The sequence below is a fragment of the Eptatretus burgeri genome, chromosome 17 (genome assembly GCF_056783735.1).
Source record: "Eptatretus burgeri isolate ZD-2024b chromosome 17, Ebu_testis_v1, whole genome shotgun sequence".
Taxonomy (NCBI): domain Eukaryota; kingdom Metazoa; phylum Chordata; class Myxini; order Myxiniformes; family Myxinidae; genus Eptatretus; species Eptatretus burgeri.
The window spans coordinates 12,229,831-12,245,106 of NC_140977.1; the positions used below are offsets into that span (position 1 = coordinate 12,229,831).

The 15,276-nt window shown below is 43.7% G+C and overlaps 1 protein-coding gene across 1 annotated transcript in view; it reads left to right on the plus strand.

The window, feature by feature from the left end:
- Window positions 1-15,276, plus strand: part of LOC147009327 (uncharacterized) — a 254,071-nt gene that overhangs the window by 197,871 nt on the left and 40,924 nt on the right. Inside the window, exons 14-17 of the mRNA XM_085861178.1 lie at window positions 2,048-2,284; window positions 2,471-2,495; window positions 2,967-3,043; window positions 10,675-10,815. Of these exons, the coding sequence (XP_085717304.1) occupies window positions 2,048-2,284; window positions 2,471-2,495; window positions 2,967-3,043; window positions 10,675-10,815 (480 nt within the window). The remainder of the gene's footprint in view (window positions 1-2,047; window positions 2,285-2,470; window positions 2,496-2,966; window positions 3,044-10,674; window positions 10,816-15,276) is intronic.

The window sequence follows — 15,276 nt, forward strand, 5'->3', positions numbered from 1 at the left end:
CTGCCTTCCATTCCCCTCCCCTCATGCTGTCTTTCCATTCCCCTCCCCTCACTCTGCCTTCCCCTCCCCTCATGCTGCCTTCCCTTCCCCTGTCCTCACTCTGCCTTCCCTTCCCTTCCCCTCATGCTGCCTTCCATTCCCCTCACCTCATGCTGTCTTTCCATTCCCCTCCCCTCACTCTGCCTTCCCCTCCCCTCATGCTGCCTTCCCTTCCCCTACCCTCACTCTGCCTTCCCTTCCCCTCACTCTGCCTTCCCTTCCCTTCCCCTCATTCTGCCTTCCCTTCATGCTGCCTTCCCTTCCCCTCCCCTCTCGTTGCCTTCCCTTCCCTTCCCCTCATGCTGCCTTCCCTTCCCCTCCCCTCATGCTGCCTTCTCTTCCCCTCCCCTCATGCTGCCTTCCCTTCCCCTCCCCTCATGCTGCCTTCCCTTCCCCACCCCTCTCGCTGCCTTCCTTTCCCTTCCCCTCATGTTTCCTTTCCTTCTCCTACCCTCCTCCCTCTTACCTCTTCCTCACTCCCTCCTCAGGAGTGTCTCGCAACTGCCAGCGAGTGTTTTGGAGAAAAAAAAATTCGGAAAATCACTCCAAAGTACCTTGAAAAGAGAGTTTTAAAAAGTCTCTGTGGGTATGTGAAATGGAATATGAAATGAGCCCCGACACCATTGCTTAATGGGTGTAGCCATGTTGGGAAGTGTTTTGGGCCCCACAAACTATTGACCGTGCAACATCGGGTACCCCTGCTCGTACATAATAGCGAACGTAGTGAGCTTCATACCTAACCCGTGCACATGAGAGAATACGAAACAACAACAACAACAACACAATACCCCTGGCAATTTGGAATCCGTGTTGTTGGCTATGACCCTTTTGCTTCTTTTTTTTTTTTTGCTTCCGGTTTTTGTCATGGGGAATGATGCATGCCGGGAGATAAAGGCATCGTCGGAGACATGAAAGACCCAAATAATATCAGACATGGTGTATATTTCCTCCACTGATATTAATAAAGATATCTCCCGCATCATCAAAAAATAATTTTTCATCGTGATTTACATTATTTGATTGCTGATCCCGAATCCAGGCCAAAGTAACCGGAAATTGCGTATACAGTTGTGAACAAGTTATAGGTAAAGTCAGAAGCGAATGTAAGAAGAATACTCCGTTCGCTTCTCGTATTTATTTTTTTAGATGAGATCCTTTTCTAGGCGGTGTAGTTGTTGTTGTGAAGGTAATGTTGAGGTAATATAATTTTTTTAGATGAGATCCTGTTCTAGATGGTGTAGTTGTTGTTGTGAAGGTAATGTTGAGGTAATATAATTTTTTTAGATGAGATCCTCTTCTAGGCGGTGTAGTTGTTGTTAAGGTAATGTTGAGGTAATATTTATTTTTTCAGATGAGATCCTGTTCCAGGCGGTGTCGTTGTTGTTGTTAAGGTAATGTTGAGGTAATATTTATTTTTTCAGATGAGATCCTGTTCTAGGCGGTGTAGTTGTTGTTGTGGAGGTAATGTTGACGTAATAGGTAAAGTCAGAAGCAAATGTAAGAAGAATACTCCGTTCGCTTCTCGTATTTATTTTTTTAGATGAGATCCTTTTCTAGGCGGTGTAGTTATTGTTGTGAAGGTAATGTTGTAATATAATTTTTTTAGATCAGATCCTGTTCTAGTTGGTGTAGTTGTTGTTGTGAAGGTAATGATGAGGTAATATTATTTTTTCAGATGAGATCCTTTTCTAGGCGGTGTAGTTGTCGTTGTGAAGGTAATGTTGAGGAATTTTTTTTTTCCAGATGAGATCCTGTTCTAGGCGGTGTAGTTGTCGTTGTTGTGAAGGTAATGTTGAGGTAATATTAATTTTTTTTTTAGATGAGATCCTGTTCCAGGCGGTGTAGTTGTTGTTGTGGAGGTAATATTGACGTAATAGGTAAAGTCAGAAGCGAATGTAAGAATTCTACGTTCGCTTCTCGGCTTTGCCTATTCCATATTAAAACAAAACCCGAATGTGTTTAACGACGTCCTCGATCTGTGGCGAATCTGCCGATTGGAATTGCTGAATGAACTCCTTTCAGGGATCACTTCAGTCAGTGCACTGTCTTCACTCACACGTTGTTGTTGGACTGTACTGCACTGTACTGTGCGTCATGAATCGAGATTTCTCGTGTGAGGAGAACAGAGAGAACCCTCCGGGATCCACGAGTATCTCGGATGGAAGGAACGTGCTCGGTCCGGAAGGTTCTCACACGGACTGCGGGTCCAGGATCGCTCCACCCGAGGGTCACGAGTCGGGACACGGTACGTGCTGTTCTCTACACATCGTCCCGTGCGGGGTCCGTACTTGGTCCGATGACCCAAGTTCTCTGTGTAACAAAAACGAAGTTAATTGTTGATGATTTTTTCTTGTTTTCAACCATCTCCTCCTCCTGTTGATCTCGTTCTCTTCTCTGTGCCGTTTGGGGAGTAATTTCCATTCATCTTCAGTTGCGGCGGACACGATGGTCCACAGGTAACACACACTCACCTTGAAGCTGTTTAGCCTGGGTTCGAATCCCGACCCAGCTATAAACCGTCATGGCGGTGTTTCACTGTGTGTGTGTGTGTGTGTGTGTGTGTGTGTGTGTGTGTGTGTGTGTGTGTGTGTGTGTGTGTGTGTGTGTGTGTGTGTGTGTGTGTGTGTGTGTGTGTGTGTGTGTGTGTGTCAGGGTTCCCACTGACCTGGAAATTCAGGGATTTTTTTTTGTTGGTCAGGGAAATGTGTGATTAGTGCCGAATGATCTTAATTAGTACCCTTTACACCCAGTCAATGATTTTGTTCATGATTATAAAAGTTTTCTTTATTGCTCTTTTCATGAATTGTTTGCTGTGCAGATGCTGTGCAGGCAGATGCTTTTCATGATGCTGTGCAGGCAGAAGGTGGAGTCACCTCTGTGAACATTGATAAGCCACTATTGATGTATGTCAGGGGTTCTCATTCCAGGTATCAAGCAGCACTGGAACGTAAACGTAAAGCCAGAAGTGAGCTCGATCAAAAGACTGCAGCTAAAAAGAAAGCATGTGAGCAGATAAAAGTGCTTCAGACTAAAAAGGCAAAATTTTTGGAAGAAGCAGCAACTGAATCTCAGAAGGTTGATATGGAAATAGCAGAACTACAGAAACTAAAGAAGTAACAAACTGACATTTCACTTAATGTAAGCAACTGTCCATACTGTACATGTTAACTATTGTAATAACGTTACTCAAACAATTCACATTTGTTTCCTTAATTGCTAGTTTTTGCCGACCATATAATTCTAAGCTGCACACGCTGCTTGATGTTATTGACATTTTCGCAATTCTAGTATATAACATCTCGACTGTTACTGCAACTTCCCATGTAACATTTGAGTAATTTCACTTCTGCGGCGGTGAACGTACCTGCATCCGCAGGGAATGGTACAGGAGTACCCACTTAACCGTAGAAATTCAACAAACGGTCCTTTTTCTAGGACCAGATGCTTGTAGAAAAATGTACAATATAGTAGTCTGTTAGTCATTTCTGCAATATCATCGGGTGTTCTAGCTTGTCTGCAATGTCACATTAACAATATCAATGTTTCGTTGTTATTTTGCAACATTTAGATGTTCTAAATGTTGCTAATTTTTTTTCTGATATCATTCTGATCTAGTCATGGTACCTGGCACGTTTGACATTAGTATGATTTGTGTTTTATATTAATAAAAAAAATTAAAATGCCAGTACTAGCTGGGAAAGTGTACTTTCTGGACCATTTTCAAAAAGACCGAAGTTAACACCCAAATGAAGAATCAGTTTAATTTCCCCCCAAAAAAAGTATTCAGAAGTTGCCTAAAGCACGCCTACATATTTTAAGATTCAAATAAATTTTGAAGCGGACACAATTTTTTGCTTTTAAAAAGAAGAAAAGAATTGAAAATGATTGCATGTACACCATGTATAATTCAAAATGGTGATGGAAAGGAGTCGGTGGAGGGGAGGAGGAGCCGACTAAAAGAACTTTATAAATTTTTACGTTTGAAAAGGTCAGGGAATCTTTACCAACACAGTCAGGGAATGTCAGGGAATTTCATTTTTGAGATTGAGTGAGAACCCTGTGTATGTATGTGTGTGTATATCGTCGTAGTTCATCAACTGGTCACCCTAAAAAGGCGGAGTTGCTACATGTTTTTCAAAACATCTACTTTCCACTTTGACTACAGACCAGAAAAACCACAGATATCTAGATATCTTGGTATGAGAAGAAAGGTAATTTGTCTAGTTTAATGTGGAAAAAACAGAAATAAAAAATATGCAATAGTTTTTGTGTAACAGGCAAATAAGTGATACAAGTCAGGGGTGGAGTAAACAGGTGGAGGCAGCGGATGTGGCGGAGGCGGCGGATGTGGTGAGTCAAATTTGGAATAAACTGAATGTATTTCAATCAATAAGCTTTAATCTAATCTGTTTTGTTATTTTTTAGGTAACACTTGGGACTTGTTGTTGCATGATGCAAAATTGATTATTCAACTCATTATTCAGCAAACCCTGACCAATATGTACAAACTCCTAAAAGAGATCTCGTAAATATCTTTACATAGTTATGTATCTAGCAGATTCTCAGGATTAATTTGGCACTTGAATTGTCCAAAACGGCCAAAGGATAACTGATCCACATCCAATTTACTCAGAAATGGTGAATTTGAGATAAACGCGAAAATGTGTTTTACTTGTCATGCATTATGCATTAAAATTCATAATTAAAAATACCATATTCGCCGTTAATTAGTGGTTTTTGCTAATTTTTTTCACACAAGTGCATGTAGCTTGGTGATGTCTATCAACACAGAGAAAACTGAAAAATTGAATATTTTGACCCTGTAACGCAAATGATGACCAGTTCATGAACTACAACCATATGTATGTATATGTGTATATGTGTGTGTGTGTGTGTGTGTCCCTCAAGTGGATGTTTAAATGGACGTCCTGTCTACCAGCAGTCAGTGGTGGACGTTAAAGATCCCACGGTGTCCTTCACCAAGCTGAAGCAAGCTATCGCCGGCATCCTGAACAAATTACAAGTTCCTCCCCAACCAGCGGAGAGCATTGAATCGGCGACACAGCCGTGCCCTGAGCCAATGATGCTACCCCGCATCCTTGTGTTCCATATGAATGAATAAGGATCTTTAGCTGCTCCACCACATGTGATGAAGAAAACACGACAACGTCCCGCGGTGACGCACGTGGGTTCCTCCATTCATTCATGACTGCTTGTTTTGTTGATCGGACAATGAATCGTCGTGTGGATTGGTTCAACATCGATTGATATTGACATTAGGCCTTAATTTACACCCTTAATTGTCATTCTTGTTGCATTTGGAAACAGTAAACATACAAATGTGGTGGAGGTGCAGTGAGTGGAGACAGCGGAGGTGCAGCAGGTGCGGGCAGTGGCGGAGGTGCACTGGGTGAAGGCAGTGTTGTTGGTGCTGAAATAGAAATTGGTAGACATGAGGTATGGGAGACAGTTTTTGTGGGTAATGAGATTATTAAATACTAGTGCGTGCCCGTACGTGCAAAAAAAAAACTTTCAAACCGCGTGCCAGAAACAAACACACAGGCCGTTCCTTCGCTCTTGCATGCCCGTACGTGCGTGGCCATACGTGCGTGCCCGTACGTTCATGGCCATATGTGCTTGGCCGTACGTGCAAAACTAAAAATAAAAACTTTCATACAACACAGGCCGTTCCTTCGCTCTCGTAAACGACGACTGGATTGGGGCATTGTGTTTATCTAAAATGCGCATTAGAAATCGAGAAATTATTAGAATACAGTAAGTCATCACTATCCGGAAGTGGTGCGTGCCCGCACGGAATTTTCACATGCATTCCACATTATCGCTTGCATTGAAGTAACAACTGCTGTGATACTTACACACAGAGTTAGTTGCCATTCGAATTAGCAAACGTGTTAAAACCATCTTCAAAAATGAAGCTTCAATCATGAATGTGATTCATCGCGTTTGCACAATTAGTCTACATTCTACATTCGTCGCGCAATTTGCTAGTTTTATAACCAGTCATATTTTGCATCATTTTAATCCGACCCGTGGACTGAATTTTACTGCAGCGGCTGCGATGGAACGTACGTACGCAGACCTGTACACAGATCAGAATTTCTCACATATCGCGCACGGAAACGGAAAGCGGCGGTGAACGGACGGCGGCAGTACAACTCTTGGCGCTGCTGCTCGGTATAAGCTATAAAAACTCGGCACCGACATTCAGAAAATGATCGATTCAAGGATTGGTGTAAGAGTCGTACACGAACATATGGATTTTGAAGTGATGCAAACCGCTTCAATATACTGTATGTCCTTCCTTCCATCCGCCCATTAAAAAATGAAGGACAAGAACCTTTCTGACCCACCGTACATTCGTTAATAGTTTGTTGTTGTTTAGTTTTTCTTGTGTTGTTGTTTAGTGTTTTTTTGTGTTAATGTTTAGTTTGCCTCAGGACAGTAAGGTTACCCCGCCTGTTGAGGAAGTAACTGTCATCCCCCATGGGGCTATTTTTTTATGCGGTGCAGACACTGCTGCACAGCTTCCTTCGTACATGGGTGCGATATTTGTTTTTTTTTCCTTGTGATGTTTGACAAAAAAAAAGGAGGCGGCTTAAAAAAAGGAAACGGGTGGGAATGATCAACTGGTATTTTTTTAGATCCTCGTGGAGGATCTCTTAAGTCTTACTCACGTTGTTGTTCTTCATCTTCTTCTTGTGGACTTTTTTGTTTCACAGCCTACAGTTTTCATCAAAACTTCCTGAAACTTGGCATATATATGTAAAAATACCCTGCACAGACAGTAACTATCTCCGATTTTGAAAATTCCTCCGAGAAAAAAAGTTATGACGTCAAAATATCTCCGCTAATGGAAATCGCCTAAAAAAATCTCTGAAACTAGGCAAGCTTTTTGAATTCTGTTTTTCAGGAATCGAACAGGGCATTAGCAGAGATGAATTACTGCACATATGATAAATCACTATTTATGTCATATCGATTTTTTTTTTATGCCGTCATTCCTATTTTTTTGACATTTTTTGTTTCACGACCCAGAGTTTTCATCGGATCTTCGTGAAACTTGCCATGTATCTGCAGAAAGCCCACGCGCAGGCAGTAACCATCTCCGATTTTGGAAATTCTTCCTAGAAAAAAGTTGACGTCATAATATCGCCGCTAATGGAAATCGCCTATACCATTATCTCTGAAACTCGGCAAGCTGTTTGAATTTTGTTTGCTGGAATCAAGCCGGGCATTAGCACAGATAATTTATCGCAAACCTGATGTATCACAATGACGTCATATTCGTTTTTATGACGTCATCATGAAGAGGACGAGGATCTTAGCTCATTTGAGCTTGTTTTTTAATTTGGCCTAATTTTGTAATGGTCTTGTCACGTTAAACAACAAAGGGAAACTTACCCCCCACCCCCGATTCATCACGTGTCATTTTTACCCTCACCAGAGAAGAGGGTGTTTCTTTTGAGTCCGTTTGTTTGTTTGTCTGCACAGAACGTGAGTGTGTGTATGAATTATATTCGAGTTTGGACCCTTAAGAAACCCAAGACCCCGAAAACCCTTTAGACCCTTTACAACCCCAAGACTTTACAAAACTCTTTAGACTCTTTAATACTACAAAGACCCCGAGAACCCAAAAGACCCACAGCTTTTTATACCCTGAAGACCCTAAAGTCCCTGTTACACCCTTTAGATCCTCTTAGACCCATTAGAACTCTGAAGACCCTGACTCCTTTCTCCCCTTTACACCTTCACACCTTTTAATACCCTGAAAACACCTTTGACCTTGAGACCATTTTTAGGCATTTGAAGACCCTTTCGACCCCTTCAGACAATTCCAACCCTTTAGACCTTAAATTGTACTCTTAAAGCCCCTTCGACCTTTGAAAAACCCTTTGGACCATTTCGACCCTTTAAACCTTTTCAGACTTTTCGACCATTTTGATCCTTCAGACCCACTAAGACTTTTCAACCTTTAGACCTTCAGACCATTTGATCTTTACAACCTTGTAGACCTTTGACCTTTACACATTTACAACTAGACCATTTCGACATTTCGTTTGCAATCAACAACCTTACATTTAGTACATCCTTACATTTATTTGCTGCACAAAATACACCACCCAAAACAAGTCCTGGTGAGGGTCTGCAATCTCTGATTGCTCTTTCTTCTTTTCCTGGAGTTGAAGTGTTCCTTTTGCACTGGGTTTAACACCACTCACAAATTGATGTGTTTTGTCAGCAAAGTGAGACCCCTTCCTCTCCCCCCCCAATTACCACCACCACCCTCGGTGGGGGGGGGGTGGGGGCCATCTCGAATGATTGTGCACCACATTCGGTCACGTGGGGGCCATTGTTGCCTCGGGGCCCCCGTGCAATCGCACGGGTTGCACGGCCCGAACGCCGCCTCTGATCACAATTCAAGGATCGGCTCGTGTTTATATTTCTGTCCTTTCCTGGAATCATTCAGAAGTTGTTTTTTTTTGTTCCTCAGGAAGTAAATGTACATGTCATTGCATTCTTCTGAAAATTTAATGCAGATCTGGAGGTCTGCTTTCACACTGTCCACTTCCAGCTTCATCCTCTCGTTTCTCCAAGAGCGGTGGTCAACTGGTCATCATTTAATAAACCCGTTCTGTGTGAACAATGACTGCATATTACTATCTTGAGAATATATAGGAGATTATTACATTCATGTTCTTTAAGTGTATCTGGGTTTGCTGAAAAGTTTCAGATACCTCTCAACTCGTCTGGCAGTCTTTCATTTCAGGTGAGCATATAACAGTTCCTGCAATGCCGAATTCTTCGTACAGACAAACGTTTAACAGCGTCAAGCAACAGCCGCAATGCAAAGAGGTCACTAGGAAACGTGTCAAATAGGATCTTTGTTTGCATTGACAGGACAATACAAGCCTGGCATTAATTAAGTGACAAATATATTAACGAATGAAGAGCAACAATCAAAAGTTAAATTGTGGGTCGAATGGCTGGGTGACTTGAGAGGAAAATAAAGGACATGAAAGCTTCCGGTTTCGTATCGATAGAGGGTAGATGACGGAGTATCAGAGGTTTGATCATATCCCCCTCTTCCCTCGCATTGCTTTCTTCACATAGATTGCCATATGCCACACTTCCTTTGAGATTTGGCTTCGATATGTGTGAAGACGTCAAATCTTTCTATTGCAATCAGCGGTATGTGATAGATCGGGACCGAGTAAAGTGGCATAATAACCACGGAAAAGAGCACGCACGCACACGCACACGCACACGCACACGCACACGCACACGCACACGCACACGCACACACGCGACCATGAGTCGACACAGTTGGTTGCCAAAGGAGGTATATTGAACAGTACACCAGAAGAGGAGGTACATGAAGCATCGAGTACAATAGACCCAACTGTTTCACCAAATTACATGAGTTAATCACACATGAGTTATTGTACAGAATTATTGGTGATATCAAAGGTCCATTAATAAGTCAGTGGTTGACATCACCCTTCTAAAAAGAAGCATGATCATCATGACAAGAAAACGACAGCGATCTGCCAGCACCCCATCTTTACATGCTTTACGTCATAGTGGGGAGGTGGCTTGACCAAAGGGCCAGAATGTGAGTGCTGACCAGTGGGAATGTTCTTGTTTGGACATTCAGCCATGATGTCCAGTTGTGGCTGGGTGACATATTCGGAGCGATGAATTGTACACGTTTAGGTGACGCTGGTGGAAGTGTTGTTTTCTTCTCCTCTATGCTTGTCGTCAAGTGACAGCGGTTTCAGTGTAACGTGGTTCCCGACTCAGTAGGTATATTCTACGAGCACTGTTTTGGGCATAAACCCATCACAGTTGCTGGGAACCATTGCCCAGTGTTGCTGTCCTGGATATGGACTGGCTGACCAGCCTGGAGGTTGCATATTTTCAGTACGTCATGGTGGTCAAAATGCGTCTTTTGCTGATATTGGCATTGTTGAAGTCGAAGCATGATGTTGTCCTTCCCTGCAGCACTGTTAGGGACGTGTATTGGAATGTTTGTCTTGAAAATGCGTTGGTTTAATAGTTCAGAAGGTGACGAAAGGGAGTGGTTCAGCGGTGTGGAGCACAGTATCAGTCGAGCAATGAATGGGTCCACACCGGCATGTTTGGCTTTGACGAGAATGTTCTTCACTGTCTGCACCTGACGTTTGATGAAACCGTTTGAGGATTGGAAATGGGCATTTCTCAGCGATGTCAGTGAAAATTTTAATGCAAGTAGCGGCCCATTGTCTGTTACAATACAATCAGTTATGCCGTGCTCAGAGAAGATTGACCTGAGCACTTGGCAAGCTGCATGGCTGCTCGAACCACTGCTGATCCTCTTGACGAGAGGGAATTTGGAGTAATCGTTGCACATGAACAGGTATACTGCGTGGTCTAAGAAAGCATGGGAGACATTTTTTTTGGATGTTATTGTGAAAGTAATGATGGAGTCTGAGTTCATTGATGATTCCTCCTCGCTTGTCAAAGGTTTGGAGAACAACAACAATAATAATAATAAAAAATATTAATCTTCGAATGATGGTTCTAAGAACACAAATGCTTTCCAGAGTAAGCAACACATTGTCAAATGTTTTACAGGTGAAGCTCATCCGGGGACGATGGAAACTTTCCAAAGTTATTTTCAGACTTCCCAAGATGCTTTGAGCAATAACCATGTAAAGGAGGAACCACATGGTTCTCCTCCCATGGAGTACAGCAAAGTTGCTCAGCTGCTCGAAGGTAAGCCGAGCTTCGTGGAGAACACATCACACTGTTTTTACTTGCTCGTTTTTAATGATCAGTGGGCCCGTTGATCCGTTGGACCAAATTTTCATCGGTCTTCACAGGCTTGTTGCGTAGCTCCTGTTGTACCGCTTGAGCACTAGCTTGCCTTTCACCAATCCCAGATGTGTTTGGGCCAGAGCGGGGATTATATGTTCATTATTATTGCCACGTGATACTACTATTCTTCTTATCATTGTTGTTAACATCATTAGTTTGAGTTAATATATGCTTTGTTACAATGGTTTCATTGTTTTGGTGATTTATTTTTTAATTAAGAAGCTATTCCATGGTGGAAGGACATATTGAGCTACTTTATATACCTTAACATGGTGTGTGTTTAAAACTTGGGAATTTGCATGTTTTTTGTTTTTTTTTGTATTTAATGAGCCTAATCAACTCAGGGTGTCATGATGATCATTTGGGTGTGTCACATTCCATATCAATGTGCTCTCGTAGAATGCCACAAAAACATGCCCCCCCCCCCCCCCACACACACAGACACACACCTCATCCATTTATAGTGGAGTTTTAAAGGGTCTCGTGGTCTTTTGGGTCCTCGGGGACTTTGGAGTCATCTGGGTATTTTGTGTCCTTGGGGACTTTTGCATCCTCTGGGTCTTTGGGCGGAAGACAAAGGGTGGAGGAGTTCCTTGTGAGCCAACGGCCATCCATATCTCGTACCGAACTGTGTCTGAGGACGTACTCCTGCAGTTGGGTGACTTTTTATGAGGAGGTTGGTGGCAGAATTTGCACTCCGGCCACTGTAAGACACTTCATTCCGCAAAACATACCAAAACCAAAAATAAATCTGAAAACCCACTCCATGGGAGTACCTCCTGTGCAGCTGTCCTTCGCAGGGTAGCTCACCGGATGATGGGATTTGGGCAAAGCCTTCCGGACCCCCAATCTTTAACGAGAGGAAAAACACCACGGGGTAACCTTCCAGGGTCAGATTGTGGTAGTGTCTTGTCGGGGTTGTGCTGAGGTTTCATCCACCAGACGGCGGTCTCCTTGGGTTAACCTGAGGCGGTCCCTTCGGGTGGGTGCCTGGAATGTCCTATCCCGAAGAGAGGATGATCACCTGTCTTATCATCTGAGCTCAAGTGTTTGGACATCGGTATTGCAGCACTCTCTGAGTTTCATAGACTGGATTGTAGCGAGATTATGGCAGGTGGTTACACTTACTATTGGTCTGGTCACTCTGATGGTTACCATGCTCAAGGAGTTTGGTGTAGCTGTGTCCAATAAGCTGTCTTCAATGATAATTATAAATTATAATTGAGGTAACACTGGTCAATGAGCGTATTATGAGACGAAGGATTCGTCACTCCTTGGGTGTCATTTCCCTGGTCTCTGTATATACTCTGACTGAGGTGAGTGATCTCATCGTGAAGGACGCATTCTTTGCCGCGCTTGAGTCTGTGGTTGGTCACTGCCCCAGGCGAGATACTCTTCTAGTCTTGGGGGATTTCATTGCATCGATTGGAACTGATAGGGATGGTTATGAGACATGTATTGATCCCCATGGGTCTGGCACTGTGAACCCAAATAGCACTAAGTTCCTTGACTTTGCAAGAAGTCATGGACTTGGGGTGGTTGGTTCATGGTTTCAGCGCCCACAGGCTCATCACTGGACTTGGTATTCCAATGCTGGTGGTGTGGCAAAAGAGATTGACCATGTACTTGTTGATGGTTGCTGGTGGATAATCCAGAACTGCATGGTCTCAGTTCAGTTCAGACTGAGTGCTCAGTTCCTCAACACTGACCACAGGCTTGTTGTCGCCAGGACTGCAACAACTACCGAGGGGTGATGCTGCTCTCCATGCCAGGCAAGGTCTTTGCTTGGATAATTCTTGATGGGGTTCGCCACCATCTACTTGAGCACCAGCGTCCAGAGCAGTCAGGCTTTACACCAAACAGGGCAACGATTGACCACATCCTTGCTCTTCGGGTCCTCACTGAACGCAGACGAGAGCTTCACCAGGGGCTGTTCGTAGCCTATGATGATCTCTGTAAGGTGCTTGATTCAGTGAATTGGGATGCCCTCTGGAGGATTCTTGGTCATTGTGGGGTGCCACCAAAACTGATCAATCTGATGCTTGAACGATACTCTGGGACGAAGAGTGCTGTGAGATGTGGTGATTCCATCTCCGACTTATTTCCAGTTGTTACTGGAGTCCGTCAGGGGTGTGTACTGGCTCCCACACTTTACAGCACTTGTCTGGACTGGATTCTGGGGAGGATGTCTGAGACATCAAGTTGCAGTGCATCGTTTGGGAATGTCAAGATCTCTGACCTTGATTTAGCAGATGATGTAGTCATCTTTACAGAGACTCTGGATATCCTTTTGGGGGCCCTCGAGGTGCTGAGGAGTCTGAGCCGCTGGGATTGCGGGTTTCCTGGGTCCAAACGAAGATCCAAGCTTTCAATGACATCTTGGATGCTGCTATCCTGTCTGTACCTGTTTGTGGCGAGGATGTTGAGGTCACGGAGAGATTCACTTACCTTGGCAGTGATATTCATGTCTCTGCTGGCTGTGAGCCAGAGGTCAACAGACATCTGGGTCGGGCCTGGGGAGTCATGGATTCACTGGATCATGGGGTGTGGCACTGCTGGTACCTGTGCGGGAGGACGAAAGTCTGAGTCTTCAGATCCTTGGTGCTTCCAGTCTTGCTATATGGATGGGAGACTTTGACTCTGACCAGGAATTTGAGATGGTGACTTAATTCCTTTGGTTCCAGGTCTCTTCGGAGAATCCTTGGCTATCGCTGGTCGGACTTTGTGTCTAACGAGCGGTTGCTGCGAGAGACTCAAATGAGATTTGTTACCTGCATAGCCCATGAGCGTTCAGCTGCGGCTGTATGGACATGTGGCTCATTTTCCTGACGCTGACCCTGCTTACCAGATTCTCTTAGCGAGGGAGCTTCGTGATTGGAGGAGGCCAATGGGCTGACGACATGCCTCATGGTTGCAGCAGATTGACCAACATCTCAAGGAGATGGGGATGTGCCAGGCATCTGCCTGGGGGATGACCAGACGGAGGCCCTTGGAGTACAGGCGGAAAGTGGATGCAGCGATGCGCTGCTCCGGTGCATGCTCCCATACCTGACCTGACCTGACCTGGTCTTTTGGGTTTTTGGGGTCATTGGGGTCTTTTCGGTCCTTGGGATTTTTGAGGCATTTTGGTTGTTTTGGGCCTTTACTGACTTTTGGATCTTCAGGGTCTTTTGGATCCTCAGGGACTGTTGGGTCTTTTTGGTCCTTGGGGTTGTCTGCGTCTTTTGGGTCCTTGGTGACTTTAGGGTCTTTTTGGTCTTCTCGGTCTTCAGGGCCTTCTGGATGTTTTGGGTCCTCCAGGTCTTTTGGGTTTTCAGGGTCTTTTTGGTCTTGAGGGTCTTTTGACTTGTGGAAGTACGTTTTGCAACTCAATAACGTCAGGGTCATGAACACGTGTCCAATCTGCTGTTTCCCCACAATGTTTTAAACCTGGAACATTTCTTTAAACATCTGAGATCAGGTTTTGCTTGGTGGGAAGTGAAATTCCACACTATTTCTTGGATTGTGTTCCTTGTTTGTAATCTTGTGGTTATTGTGTTATTTTAAATCCTTGGGAGCCGCTCTTCGTAAAGCTTGAATTGTTATCACACCGTTCAAGTTTGATAGCATCTCACCATCTCTCCTATTGGACACGAGCTTGTGCTTATGACAGCTTCCTAGATTCACATTTTCTTTCCGGGTCCGGGTTGTTCCACGTGTGTTGCGGGTTTGTGAGTTCCGACCTCCACGTCAACAAAGCTATGATTCCCAAACCAGATAAGTTGTATTTTATTGTTTTATTTTCATTCCGTGTTACTGGTTGTGTTTTCCTCCCATTTTTTGTGCCTAACCGTACCTTGTTGTGTTAAATTGTTGAATTTGTATCCCGAGTAAAGTCTGTCCTTGTCGAGTTGAACCGGGCTCGTTGAGTTCTTGTCACTGCATCTATTTTTGACCGCACTTCCTTCGTTTTGACTCCTTTTCTCCCAGGCATTATTACTTCTGAACCCAAGGCTTAATCTTTTTCCCCTCCTTGCCCCTCCCCCCACCAAAAATAATACAACAAAAAAGTCTTCTTCACTCCAAAACAACAATAACTGAACTCAATCAGCCATGCACAGTTACTCAATCATTCCATATCCATTCTAGTTTACAATATCCCCAAATGGAAGCTTCACTGAATAAAATATTTATTCCTTTGAAAACTCTTCACAAACATATATATATATATATATATATATATATATATATATATATATATATATATATATATATATATATATATATATATATATATATAGTTGCGGTATTCGCGCCCGCCGGCGTGCTGACGGCCACGTAACTCGAATCGCGGCACGTCGCCCACCGGACGGACAATCC